The sequence below is a fragment of the Alnus glutinosa genome, chromosome 11, assembly GCF_958979055.1.
Source record: "Alnus glutinosa chromosome 11, dhAlnGlut1.1, whole genome shotgun sequence".
Classification (NCBI taxonomy): domain Eukaryota; kingdom Viridiplantae; phylum Streptophyta; class Magnoliopsida; order Fagales; family Betulaceae; genus Alnus; species Alnus glutinosa.
The window spans coordinates 11,414,493-11,428,806 of NC_084896.1; the positions used below are offsets into that span (position 1 = coordinate 11,414,493).

At 36.9% G+C, this 14,314-nt stretch overlaps 1 protein-coding gene and 1 pseudogene across 1 annotated transcript; both read right to left on the reverse strand.

Annotated features, from left to right (window-relative positions):
* Nucleotides 1-6,490: 6,490 nt before the first annotated feature.
* On the reverse strand, nt 6,491-6,877 carry LOC133881110 (uncharacterized mitochondrial protein AtMg00860-like). The gene has a single exon (XM_062320071.1). The coding sequence runs from the start codon at nt 6,875-6,877 to the stop codon at nt 6,491-6,493; it is 387 nt and encodes a 128-aa protein (XP_062176055.1).
* A 4,478-nt stretch (nt 6,878-11,355) lies between these two features.
* Nucleotides 11,356-13,017, reverse strand: LOC133881111 (uncharacterized; annotated as a pseudogene).
* Nucleotides 13,018-14,314: the final 1,297 nt, after the last annotated feature.

Sequence of the window (14,314 nt, forward strand, 5' to 3'; positions counted from 1 at the left end):
AGGTGATCAATCGCTCGATCGACCACTTCTGCCGTTCGATCGACTTATTTCTCTATCATCGCTCGATCGACAATATCCATCGCTCGATCGACTTGTCAATTGATAATCGCTCGATCAACTTTAAAATCGCTCGATCGACATTATCCTGATAATTATATCTTTATGTGACATTTGTTCCAAAACCTAAATATTTGGTAAATTAATTGGAATAATAACATTCCTAATATTATTATATTTTGTAATAATATTATTGACATAAAATATTATTTTGGCCTAATATTATTTGGTATAATAATATTATTAGTTTAATGATGTTATTTAAAAATTAACATTATTTATGAAACGAACTGGACTTAAAACGGATTTAAAATTACATCTTAGTGAGTCATTAATGAAAAGATTTTATAAAGATACTCATGATTATTAATGATTAGTTTTTATTAAAAAGTAACTCTAGTTAATTTAACTAGATAAAAGTTAACCATGGGTTAACTAGATATTTTAAACGTTAACTAAAGTTAGTCTAACTAAGGTAAATTTAACCATGAGTTAAATCCGATATTTTACTTTTAACTCGTGTTAATTTAACTGAGGTAAAAATTAACCATAGTTTACTACCTCTATAAATTAAACCCACTTCTCTTTCAACAAAATTTGCACCACTCAGTTATAGTTACTCTGTTACTGAGATTCTTTCTCCTTCTCTGTTTGGTCTTCTTTCTTCCTCCTCTTTTCTCTTTTCTTCCTTTTGCTCTTTTTTTCCTGTTTCCGTCCGAGTCTCCGGAAAGGGACGATCGTGGGAAAAGGGAGAAGTGAGAGTGACGGAGAATCAGAGATGAGAGTGAAGTTGAGAGAGAAAATTTGAGAGTGAAAAGAGAGGAGAGACCCGGTCCCCTTTTCTTCCCCCTATCTCCTTTCTTCTTCCTTCTCCTTTTCGGTCTTCTTTTCTGTTTCTCACCGAGAGAGAGACTGAGAGGCCAGAGAGAGATAGGCCGACTGAGGCAGAGAGATCGAGAGAGCGTTAGAGGGAGGAGCCGAGAGTGAAACCCAGAGAAGAAGCCGGGAGAGGCCGACCCTCGGTGGGCTTCCGGTGATTGTCGCCGGCGGAGCAGAGGGCCGATCAGAGGCCGATCCTCCGGTGGGTGGTACTGGGTGTCGGCGATGGGCCAGAGGCACGATTCTGGCCGGTCCCAGTGGCGATTTCAGGCGACCTGAGTCCGTTTTCCGGCAGAACAGGGGACACGAAATCCGACGACTTCCAGTAGCTTTTCCGACGACTTCCATAGGCGAATTCCGACGGTTCTAGCTCACTGATTTTCGGTTGGTTTCTTTGTAATTAAATGAAAATTCTCTAGTTGAATCTTGTAGTTTAGTTTTGATTTAATCAATCTATTATGTTTCATTTTCCTGTTGATGGTTCTGATCATGGGAGTTTTGGTTGTTGTCCCTGTTCTGGCCAGTGGGTGTGCTTTTAGTGTGTGTGTGGTGTTTCTCTGTTTTGCTACTCGGCTGATTAAGGGTGTGAGTGTTGATTATTTTAGTTGGTTTTTGAGAATGGAATTCATGGAAGTTGTGGTTATGGCTGACTTGGCAGATTCGGGTTCCTTGTACCCTTCCATGATCAATCATATTTATGAAGTTGTATGTTGGTATTTTGGGGTGTTGGTAGTTTTACGGTGCTCCCTGTTTTGGTTGATTTTCAGAATGCCCAGCAAGGATCCCTTAGTGTGGATTCAATTGATTGATTGTGTGTGTGTGTGTTTTGGAAAGGTTGGCCGTGTGATGTAGTGTTTTTGGTTGTTAATCTTTGGGTATTTCGGTAGTGATGGATTTAGGAATTGATTTTGGGTATTTACGGGTTTGTGGTTGGATGATGACTGAGTTGCAGCTTTGAAGTTGGCCGGATGGGATATTTTATGGAGCATTGAGATTGAATTTCTGTTTTGAACTGATTGTGGCTGTGTGTTTATGATTTTGAGTCTTGACCGGTCTGTTACAATGGTGTTGTGAATATTGGGTGATTTGGTTGAGCCTAGAATTGGGTATTTTGGTAATTGTCTTATTAAAGTATATTATGTTTATAATTCTAACCGATATTGGGTGTTTAAATAATATGTGAAATGATATGGAAAATTGATAATTTCTTGAGAAAGAGTTTTGATATTGGGAATTAACATCAAGACAAACATATTATGTTAAGTAGCTTTCCAACTAAAAAGATTAGGTACGAAGATAAGCCTATAATTTATATTTACAAGTAATGATGCTAATATTTTATATACAAATATATATTTATTGCAGAGAATAAGCTATTATGAGAACTGCACCAAAAGGCTGTAAGTATCTCTATACTTACTGAGGACGAAGCTGGTTGACTTTCCTATAATATTATGTTTACTGTTTTATTGTTTGCGCATGTGGTTTTGCATATTTTATCATTTTTAATAACCTGTCTAATAACAAGCTGTTGGATCAAGATCCACGGTAGGTATACGAGGCTTCACATGAGTTCCAAGATTCTCAGTGAATGAGGAGGTACCTGAAAAGAATAATAAATACAAAAACTGGTGTACCAAGGTCACCAGGGAAACCAAGGTTTCCAGGAGCCAAGGCTCCCAAAGATTATAATTAAAAGTTAAGTGAGGAAACCAAGGTTTCAAATAACGCGCTAAACGTGCCAAGGCCAACAGAGTAGTGGAAAAAGGGAAATACCTAAGACTCTACACTTAAAACTGTCATACCATTGCTTTATTATCATATTTATATTCACTTCATGACTGCAGAACATGAATTGCGTATACTTATGATCATGAAGCTATATTGCATTGTGTTGCATTCCATAAATAAACCAGCACTCATATTATTATTGGAAACAGTGGACTCACTTTAATGTTTTGTGTTTTGTTCCTATATATATATGTATATTGGTGCAGGTTTATAGACAAGGAATAAAGCTCAAGAGGTCTTAAAGCTAAGGACGCATAGTTGCATTTTGTTTATAGTTTTCTATGTTTATAACATTTTATGTTGACAAGATTGCTAATAATTTCCATGTATTCCCTTGTGTCATTGTTGACACATGTTTGCATGTAGTTGTCTAAACATTTTCTTTATGATTGACTAGAAGTATTTCAATTAGAAGCTCTGTCATGTTATTCATTCCAAACCGATTGGATACCTTTTTATTCCGCTGCCAAATCTTAACTCTGAAGAGGTTGTAGTAATGTCACGTGGAAATTCGAAAATTTTCACTTACGCCTTTTTGCAAAAGGCGGGGCGTTACACATCTTCTTCTTCTTCTTCTTCAAGATTTCCTGTCGAATCTTGCATCTACTCCATGGCCACGCCCACACCCACACCCACGCCCACGTGAAAGGTACTTTCTCTCAGTCTCTTCTTTTCTTCTTTCCTTCTTCTCTTCTTCTAATCCACTTATTTTTATTTGTACTTATTTATTGTTTGGTTCCTAGGAAAATTTGTGAAAAAGGAAAAAAGAAAGTGAAAAAGAAAATGTGGAAGAAATACCCACATACCCGCGGATCCCAGCCCCATGTATCCCCTCTCCACCCCCAACCGCCCCGCGCGGTTGTAGGGTGTTTTTGGCGGGGTGCGGGGCCAAAAAAAGGCTATTCCCGCCCCCCCTGCCCCATGCTCAGCCCTAACAAGGACCAATGGTACAATTATTTCTTTTATAAATCATTCGCTAATACGTGTGATATTTTTATTTTTATTTTTATTTTTTGTTATGTACACCTTTACATAATTTTTTTTTTTTCTTTTTTTTCTTTAGAGAAACTTTACATAATTTACTTGGCATGCCTAGCACGCGTAAGATATATACGCGTAAAATATATGTTAAAAAAAATGCTACACATACTCTTAAATGACAGAAATTAGTTGCAAACTAGTTTGGAACCAATTTTTACAAACCAGTATGATAAAGTGACATTTGTCATATAGCATGTGAAAAGTACATGTGTAATGCTTTAATGAAATTAACTAACTGGTCATTAACTTCATGGTCAGTCTTTGAGTCTTATTCTAAGAAGAATAAGACCACACAGATCTCATCCTTTCTGAAAAAAATTTGCAGCGGAAGACTTTCACTTAAAAGATAAATATAACAATTTAAAAACCACAATCACAATAAGAATAGAAAGACTAAAAACTAAAATGCCATAATATAGATAGCCAAATCTCTCAAGTATGGTCAAAAGACCAGTCATCAGTATGATACATATCCAGAACCAAAATATATGAGAGTCAAGTCCTACACTTCATAAGATAAAGCATAAAGATAATGAGTCTGTTTGATAACCAAGACAACAATCCCTCCCCTTATTTTCACTCCTCCCAAAAAAAGTCAACTTTAAAACATTTTAACTTTTTTCATTTTTATAAGAGTATTAGTAGCAGATGTCCTGTAAGTAATTTCCTTCTCTAAATATAGGGAAAATTTTAAAAAAAAACTACTAAATAGCTCCCACAGCAGATGCCTTACAAATACCCTAAACCATTGGGCAGCTACAATGCTACCCAATACATTATTTTAATTAAAAAAATAACTCTCTCTCTCCTCACTCCTTCACACGTCCTAATCACTTCTCATCTTCCTATGCAGCTCATCTTCCTCGCTCAGATGGTCGTCAACGAGGTCATCGAGCTTTACAGAGGGAGTGTCGGTAGAGGAGAGACTGGAGGAGCCAAGATTGGCGGAAGTGGCGGTGGAGTCCAAGGAGTCTAGCTCGATTGCAAAGGTGTGGCTGAGGAGGATGTTGCGGAACTCGTCCTCAAGCAGAGCCATGGTGATCTGGATGGTTGAGTTGGCCTTGTTGCCGCTCTACTGCTCATCGCCGGAGAGAGACATCGACGATAGTGACTGTTGGATTTCATCAACGGCTTGCAAGTAGCAATCGACTTCGTCACGATTGGATTCGAATATCATTCTCTCTCTCGCTTCTTCTGACGCAGTTAAGTCCCCCGAAGGATTACCTCCTCCGCCGAATCCAACAATGTTCTCTTATCCTCTGGCGGCTCCATTAAAGAACAAAACAAGCACTACTTTTCGTTTTCTTTTTCTCTTCCAAATTTTAGAATCTTGAAAAAGTGGGAGATTCGGTGGTGCTTTTTGGTGTTGTTGAATACTGGAGATATTTGGAGTGGGCTACCAAAGGGGGAGAGAGAGAGTTCTAGCGGTGGCGGCGGTGGTGGTGTGGTGGAGCTTTGGGGTGGCAGCATTGTGGACGTGCCACCACCATCAAATGGGTCCAGGACCGCGGCCTCGACCACGTCGTGGGTGATATTGAACCAAACTCTCTCTCTCTCTCTCTCTCTCTCTCTCTCTCTCTCTATGTTCTCTCTTCGGCATCGTCTCTTTCTCAATTTCTCTTTGAACCTCCGTCTCTTTCTTACTATCTTGGTCACGATTCAGTGTGAAACAAATGGGAGAGGGGATGCAAGTGTTGTGTTGAAGAAGAAGATGAAGAAGGGAGTGTTGGGAAGGGATGGACGTTGACGAGAGAGAAATTGAGAAAAAAGAAAAGAAAAGAAAAGATGTTTTTGGAATATAATGAAAAAAAAAAGCGTAAAAGGTAAAAAAAATATTATTTTAATAGTACAAGGAAAGATAAAGAGAAGCTATTGTGAAGTATATTTGTATAGAGAAAGAAAAAGTGGTTTGATTTCCAAAATTAGAGAAAATGATTGAGTATCTGTTGCTAGTGCTCTAACACATCAATCATTTTTTATTACACATCAACTCTATTGGTTGCAGTTGCGGTTATTAAAATGAGAATAACCGAGTACCCCGGTTGCAGTTGCGGTTATGAGGAAATAACCGCAACAGGTTGTACACCCCTAGCTGAAAGGCACTCTACCCAAAAACATATTGTCGTTCGCTTGGCACATCACAAGATAGAAGTCAAGGGACATTGCCCCCAATCCAACTTCAAGAGGTTCACCTCCCCGTAACAACCCAGAGCGTAGGATTTTCATATCTTGGAGCCATTCCTGTATCCGTGAGCCTCCATCAGTCTCTAGCCCTCAGGACCCACTTCAACTCGACTTTCAAAACCGAACAAATCTAATATGTCAATTTTGTACCTGCACAAGATTCAGCGGCACATTTATATTTCGTTGTTGCACCAACCCCGGTGGCACAAACAAATTTAAATCCCATTGGCCTACACGAGCAAAAAACTTTCTCCTATTTTTGAATTACCAAAACAAGAACTTTATGTGAGAGTAGCCTAAGCGAATTGGGAACTACTAGAATGGAGGCTACTATCTTTAACTTAATTCCCATTGACCTACACAAGTATCCCAAGTGAATCGGGGACCACTTGAATGGAGGCTACTATCCTCAACTTAATTCCTATTGGCCTACACGAGTTGCCTAAGAGAATGGAGGCTTACATTCCCCACTAGCCTGATAAATAGCCAACCCAATATCCGTACCAGCCACAACCTTGGCTTGTTGCATAAGCACACATCACAGCCCTTTACGTGATGCATCTGTATAAACCACATACCCAACAAATTTCATGGGTAGTGTAAGCACTGGTGCAATCACAAGCCTTCTCTTTAGCTCATGGAAACTAGCTTCACATTCCTCGCTCCATTCATATTGGGCATTCTTTCTTGTGAGAGCGGTCAGTGGCCCTGACAATGCAAAAAAACCCTCAATGAATCTCCGATAGTAACCAGCTATACCCAAGAAACTACGGATCTCCCGAACATTCGCCGATTGTTCCCACTCAACAACAACCTTTACCTTATCTGGATCAACTATAAGTTCGTTCTTGTTCACAACATGACTCAAGAAGGATGCTTCTTCTAACCAAAACTCACATTTCTTGAGTTTGGCAAACAACTCCATTTCCCTCAGATACATTCAACATCGTCTACAAGTGTTATTCATGTTCGGCAAAATTAGCTGAGTAAACCAATATGTCGTCGATGAACACTACCACAATAGAATCCAAGTACTCATGCAATACCCGATTCATCAGGTCCATGAATATTGATGGTGCATTAGTCAACCTGAATGGCATCACAAAAAATTCATAATGGTCATACCGTGTTCATATCGCTGTCTTCGGAAAGTCTTCTTCTCACACGTTAAGTAAAATACCAAAGCTCCCTTGAGTTGATCGAACAAGTCATCGATCCTTGGTAATGGATATTTGTTCTTGATGGTTACCCGATTTAGTTCACGATAATCTATGCACTTCTGCATAGACATAATTCTTCACAAAAAAAATACAGGCGCTCCCCACAGAGACACACTTGGGCGAATAAAACCTCGATCTAGCAACTCTTGAAGTTGCTCCTTCAACTCTCTCAATTCTATTGGAGACCTATAGTAAGGTGCCTTGTGAATAGGCCGAGTCCCTAGTACCAAATCAATGGTGAACTCAATTTTCTGATTCGGAGGCAATCCCATGACTTCTATGAAAACATCTAGATAGTGGCAAACTACTGGAATGTCTTTCAACTTCAACTTGACTTTAGGGTTAGCCAACACATAAGCTAAATATGATTGTGCCCTATCTTTAACGCTCCTTATTGCTTGAACAACAGAGAGGAGTGGTAGAGTAGCTCATACACAAGACTCACAGAACTTGAACTCCTCTATGCAATGGAGTCAGAATATCACTTCCTTCTTGTGGCAATCTATATTTGCTCCATACTTTGATAGCCAATCCATTCCTAGAATGACATCAAAGCCCAAGATGCTAAACACCGCTAACTTCGCTTGTAGAGTCCTCCCCCCTATGACAATAGGGCAATTTTCCACAAACTTCTTACAAGTTACTGTGTGACCAATAGGAGTGGCCACGAATATATTTGGTTCTAGTGGTTCGGTACTCAAACAACACATCTTCACATAAGTAGACGATATAAAAGAATGGGTGGCACCCTAATCAAACAAGATGGAAGTTGTCCTACCAAACAAAGGAATAATACTTATAACCACGTTAGTTGCATTTTCCACGGCTTCATCATTGCTTGGAGTGAATGAGTACACCCTCGCCTAAGTCAGTTGCCTAAACTGGATTGTTGCTCGCCTCCGATCCTGAACTTATAGCAACTATTATGAGGCATTGACTCGCAAAATGGTCAGGCTTTTTCCACACCGAAAACAAGCTCCAGATCCCACCATGCACTCATCGGAGTGTGGCCTTCCACACTTTTTGCACTGTGAGAAACTGAAACTTACTCGACTCGCAGAGTCATTCTGTAATGTCTAAGAAATTAATTAGGTGTTAAAAACATGAATTAGACTAATTAAGTGAGAAATTATGAAAAATGGAGGGAAAAACACCTAGAAATGTTAAGAGGGGAATTTTTGGGTAGTGGGTCCGGACGGACTTGGCAAAAACTTGTGTCCGAACGAGCCTGCAGACGGGACTTCCAATAAGTCCCAGCCTTCACGCGTGTCTGGATGGACCATTTTTGTGTCTGGACAGGCCTTACAGAAAGTTCATATATGCGATTTCACATTCGCGTGTCCGGACAGATCACTTTCGTATCCGGACAGGCCACCTTTTAAGACACCAATAAGCTCATTTCAGCTCATTTCTCCGGTTTTTCTCCCTCTCACATGTTTTCTCTCCAATTTTCTTAGGGTTTTGACCCAAAACCTTAGATCCTAGTATATTGAAGCTTCCAAACTCAAATCCAATGCCGGAAACGTGATCCTTAAGGTAGAATCTATGTTTTCACTGATTGATTTGAGGTAAATCCGAAATCTTAGTTTTTTCAAGATTTGTGTTGATTTTTGAGGGATTGAGTTTGATCTCTCAATTTTCTTTAGCTACTGTGTGTTTTAGAGTGTTCTTCATCATCTCCAATTATTGAGTTTCACTTTTTATAAGAAATCAAGGTAAGACCCAAAACCCTAGATTTTTGTAAGTGTTTAAATTGTGATTTTTGGTGTCTAACCCTAAGATAATCTTATGGGTTAGTATTATTAGTTGATGGGCTGTCAAACCGAACCCTAGAAATTTATGGGTTTTCCATGGGTCTTAGTTCTTAAGCAATTCAAGAGTTAGGTGGGAATTTTAGAGTTAGAAATGTTGTGTTAGTATTAATGTGTCATGCAATGTGATAATGCAGTGGTGCATTGCAAAGCTTTTGTTGGAATCCATCTTTAAGCCATATACCGAGTAGCCAAAGTGAGTATTTTACTCAGTGAGAAAAGATATTAAACTTTTGATGATTTTGTTGGTACAATGATATTGTGTTCTAAATTCGAGCCAATGTTATTTTAGAAGGATATATGATTGTGAATGTTTTCAATACTTTCAATTGTGTTGAGAAATACTTTGAGGATAATTTATGTGTTTTGAGATATGATTATAAGGTGATGTAGTGAGATATGTTTTTATGAGCTTCTTGAGAAATTAAGCTTTCATGATATGTTTGTAAAGAGTATGTGAAGAACATGATGTTATTTGAGCATAATAGTATGAAAGCATGAAGCATGAGCATGGTTATGTATAAAGATTAACGAGCCTAATTTGCCTCCAAAGTAAAAGTAAAGGGAGCTGATGTTGTCTCCATAATGAAAGTATAGGAGCCTGGTGTGATCGTTTTGTATACAAAAATATCAATAATAAAATTACCACTCACAATAATACGAATCCTTGTAGGATAGGGCTATATTGAGGGTGTCAAACCTCAAGGACTGCGTAGATATTGCTATCAAGTTTTTCGAAATTAAATATCACTTAATTTAAAAGATGTTTGATTTGGTTTTCTAAAAATAAATACATAAATATAAAAGACATAAATGTAAAGAAAGTAGTGATAAGAGAAAGAATAGGGGATTGATTTAAACACTCACCGCATAACAATGGTCAATCATAAATTAACAAGAAAAATTCATACTATGCATGATATAGGACTCGCCTCACTCAAGTAGTCAAGAAATTACCTCTAAAGAATAAGTATAATTTATTTTTGATTGGCACAGACCATCCACCTAACCACTAAGATGCGGTACGACCCGTCTTCCATAGGTATGGATTAGCTACGTCTTTAATAAGATACACACAATCAATGGAAAAGTATAACCCATCTTTGGTTGCTACAAACTGTCTACCTAAATTACACTAAACTAGGATGTAGTACAACTCGTCTTCTCTAGGCATGACCTATCTAACCCTCTTGGTCATATATCAATTAAAACCATTGTATAATAATCATTCCCAAAATCACATAAAATATGAAGGATTAAGTTTAATCAGTATAAAAGACTTTCTAAGACAAGATAATAAATTCATAATGATTGAATATAAACATTAAGATCAATTCTCACAGTTATACAACCATCATGCATATAGAAAATCTCAAATTAAAATACAATTAAACCATTGTTACTTGGAAAGGGTTACATCAACACCTTATTACGAATTTTAGCCGCTCATCGTGGTGCTGGAATGGCCTCCTGCCATGTTCTTCTCCTCTTCAACTTGTCAAACCTCTAAGGAGAATTTTCTGTCTAAAACTAAGCACACCTTCTCTTGAAGCTTAGGGGTCTATTTATAAAGATTATGAGAGGCCTAAAAGCCCTAGAAATCCAAGAAAAATTGAAACTTAGTCTCTTAGTCCAAGTTGAGATTGAAAATTCAATCCAAGTAGGAAAATGATTCCAAATTCGTCCAAATCTATGGTATTTTATTACGAGGTGATTTTGACATAGTAAACGTCCGAATTGAAAAATGTTATTTCTGACATATTTGTTGACACTTTTATTAGATTCCCAACGCAATCAATTTCATTGCAATCCGAGATCTGAGCAGAAAGTTATGATCAAAAAACTGAGACGTGTGCAAAATCCAAATTTGAATCCAATCCGATTTTGACTCTTATTAGAGAAATTTTGATTTAATCTTTCCCTTGATTTGATTAAACTTAACCGCATCTTCTAAATCTTCTCAAAGTGTGTTTTAAGCCCAAAATTAATTGAATTAATTGCATGTTTATTTAAAAACTAAAAACAATAAAATAACACAAAATCAAACAAATAACAATGCTAAGGAATTAACATATGCAAGTTAAGGGGCTTGAATATACAGCATTCGACGCTTATCAGAGCCTAAGTTGCCTCCATAGTAAATAATATGAGCCGAAGTTGTCTCCTATTATGATGACAAGCAATGGCGGACCCAGGTAATTGACATTGGAGGGGCTGATAAATATAATTTAAAATAGAAATTGAATAATTTGTCACACAATGTGTATCACAAAAGTACATTATAAAAATTCATTATAAATATGTGCCAAAATTAATATATTAGCAACAAAAACATGTTGGCACTAGTATAAAAAGACAGAAATATAAAGTATTCAAAAACCTAGTTTACGTCCTTTTAGAGAAACAAAATCATCAAATATCGAATCTAAATTGAAGCTCTCAGCAATTTCCCTTTCAATATACACAACTAAACTATTTGCAAAAAATTCATCCTCCATTTTGTTGCGAAGTCTTGTTTTAACAATTTTTATAGCTGAAAAAGCTCGTTCGGTAGTCGCTGTAGACATCGAAAGAGTCAAAACAAGACGAATCAATCTATCAATAAGATAGTATGTCTTTGATTTTCCTGTCTCTGCCAATCCTTGACATAATTCTGCAACGGAAGACAAATTTTGCAACTTCAAATCATTATGCACATCAAATTCAAAATACTTCAACTGGAATCCCAAATTAATTTTCTCCTGCTCAGAAAAATCAAGAGGATAATACACATCCGCAAGACTACATATATCATCAATTTTAAATGATTTATAACCATCCTTTGGATCCAAAGCTGAGCTAAGTGTCAAAAGTTTGACTGCCCTTTCACCAAACCTACAATTAAGCTCTTGCAGTTGAAAGTCTATAGCAGCATTGAATATATCAAAATGATAATGATGCTCCACTGTAATGTGATTCCGTTGATTACGACCTCGACCTTCAATATAACAAGCACTCAAGTCTGCGATGTCAATTTCAAATTTCTTGGAGAAAGAGACAACACTCTCAAGCAATTTCTCCCAATCATCATATCTCAGCTTTTGGATAAGTTTTTTTGCAGCAGAAACTGAATTAATAGCATTCAAAATGTCTTGAGATTTTTGCTGCAAAGCTTGACAAAGAACATCAGTAATGCCCATGATTTCTTTCATCAAATGTAAAATAAAAATGAATTCGAATGATGTAACCATTTTATAAGCAGCATTAGCATCTCCCCGTTGAGAGTAATTAGCTCATTCTCTTCTAATTATTTCAAGCACTGAACAGGTAGCATCAAACATACGTATTAGGCTACAAAAAGAATTATAATGAGAACCCCAATGAGTATCACTAGCTCGTTTCAAAGTGCCAATTTGATTAGCTCCTTTTCCAGTTTCAAGATCACCAATAGCTCGCATATGTGCAATTTTTTCTGCTTGAGCAGCTTGTAGTTGATCGTGACGTTTACATGAAGCACCAACCATATTGATAATGAAATTCACCACTTCTTTAGATGCAGCAACTAATGCTAATTGTAATTGGTGAGCAAAACAATGAACATAGTATGCATAAGGACAATCATTAAGAAATAATGTCTGCAATCCTTTCCATTCACCACGCATATTGCTAGCACCATCATATCCTTGTCCACAAATATTTTGAATGTCAAGTCCATGATGAGAAAGAACATCAGATAATTTATTCTTGAGAGTCAATGCCGATGTATCTTTAACATGAACAAGATCAAAGAAGCGTTCTTGTATAAAACCATATTTGTCAACAAATCTCAAAACAATAGCTATTTGTTCTCTTTTAGACTCATCTCGTGCTTCATCAACAATAATACAAAATTTAGAGTCTCCAATATCTTCACGAATTTTATCTCGCACTTTACTTGCCATGACTTGCAAAATCTCTTTTTGAATTCTATGTGAAGTATACTTTGCAGATTTATGAGCATTTTCCAAAACAACTGTTGCAACTTTTTCATTATATGATGCCAAAATTTTAATCATCTCAAGAAAATTACCTCAATTTTTTTAATCAAGAGTCTCATCATGACCTTTAAAAGCACATCCTTGAAATGCAAGCCATCAAACATCATCAATAGAAGTTTTTACATGTAGTCGATTATTTTGAATTTGTTCAGTACTTTGTGCATTCAATACTTTATCGATATGCTGTGATTGTTGTTTTAAATCCTCACAAGATTTCACAACATTATTATGGGGTGAATGATGAGTGCCAAATATTGTGTATTTGGACTTCTTGATTTACATTAGTTAGACCTTTAGCATTGTTATTTTCTGATGCTTTGGTTAGTTTTTGTGTTTTTATGTTTTGTAGGTCAATAAGTGAGGAATGGCAAAATTCATGAGGAATTGCTTGGAAAATTTGGAAGTTCTGAAGAACTCGATCAATCGAACTTAAATTCGATCGATCGAATTTTGCCCGAAGTCAATCGATCGAATATTAATCTATCGATCGAAATTTCCCAGAACTTACTTTTGCAGAAGCGCGCCAGAACACTCAATCAGGAGCTTCTACACGACAAAAAGTAGTTCTCCCTCTGATTTTCACAGCAGAACACACTGGTTTCGTGACCTTGGTTGTCTCTAGCAAGAGAGGAACCCTAGAGGGGGTTAGATGAGTCATTTTACATGGGTTTCTAGCCCTAATTTCCTTCTATAAAAGCCATAGCCATGCCTCCTTGTTGGAGAGTTCAGAGAACAGTAGCTAGGTTTAGGTTTAATTTCGTTCATTTCATAGTGTATTTCAGTAGCTTTTGTTCTCAGACACTTTCTCTTTGTAAAGCTTTTTTTTTATTTCTATGTTTGTTCTTCATTTTCTTGTGGTGTTTTTAGTCATGGAATGCTAGTAACCTCAACTAAAGTTGAGGATGAAACCTTTCCATTGATGACACTCACACTCTTGTTATACTACTTGCACATTTGATGATATATCATATTTGTTGTTCAAATTCCATTCATTTAAATGCTTTATCTTTTGCAATGAATGTGGTTGTTAGTAGATATATGACATTTAATGTGTTTCAACCGATGGATACATTGTTTTATCGATTTGAATGATGATATCCATTGTGATTTGTTCATTGAATGGATACATTGGATGATTTGATTTCAAATAGGTACTCTTTGTAATTTATCTTTAAGTTGGATTCATTTAATGGTTCTAGAGTTTGTGGTTAAGACACTTGAATAACATCCAAAGCTTAATGTTCTTTGGGTGTTCAAGTGGAAACCAAGAGTGTGAGTTGTTGGATTTGGTTTGGTAGATTCCTTAGACTTAGTT

Excerpts from the sequence above, each read along its gene's own strand:
- LOC133881110 (XM_062320071.1), bottom strand. The coding sequence starts at position 6,877 with ATGGAGTTGTTTGCCAAACTCAAGAAATGTGAGTTTTGGTTAGAAGAA.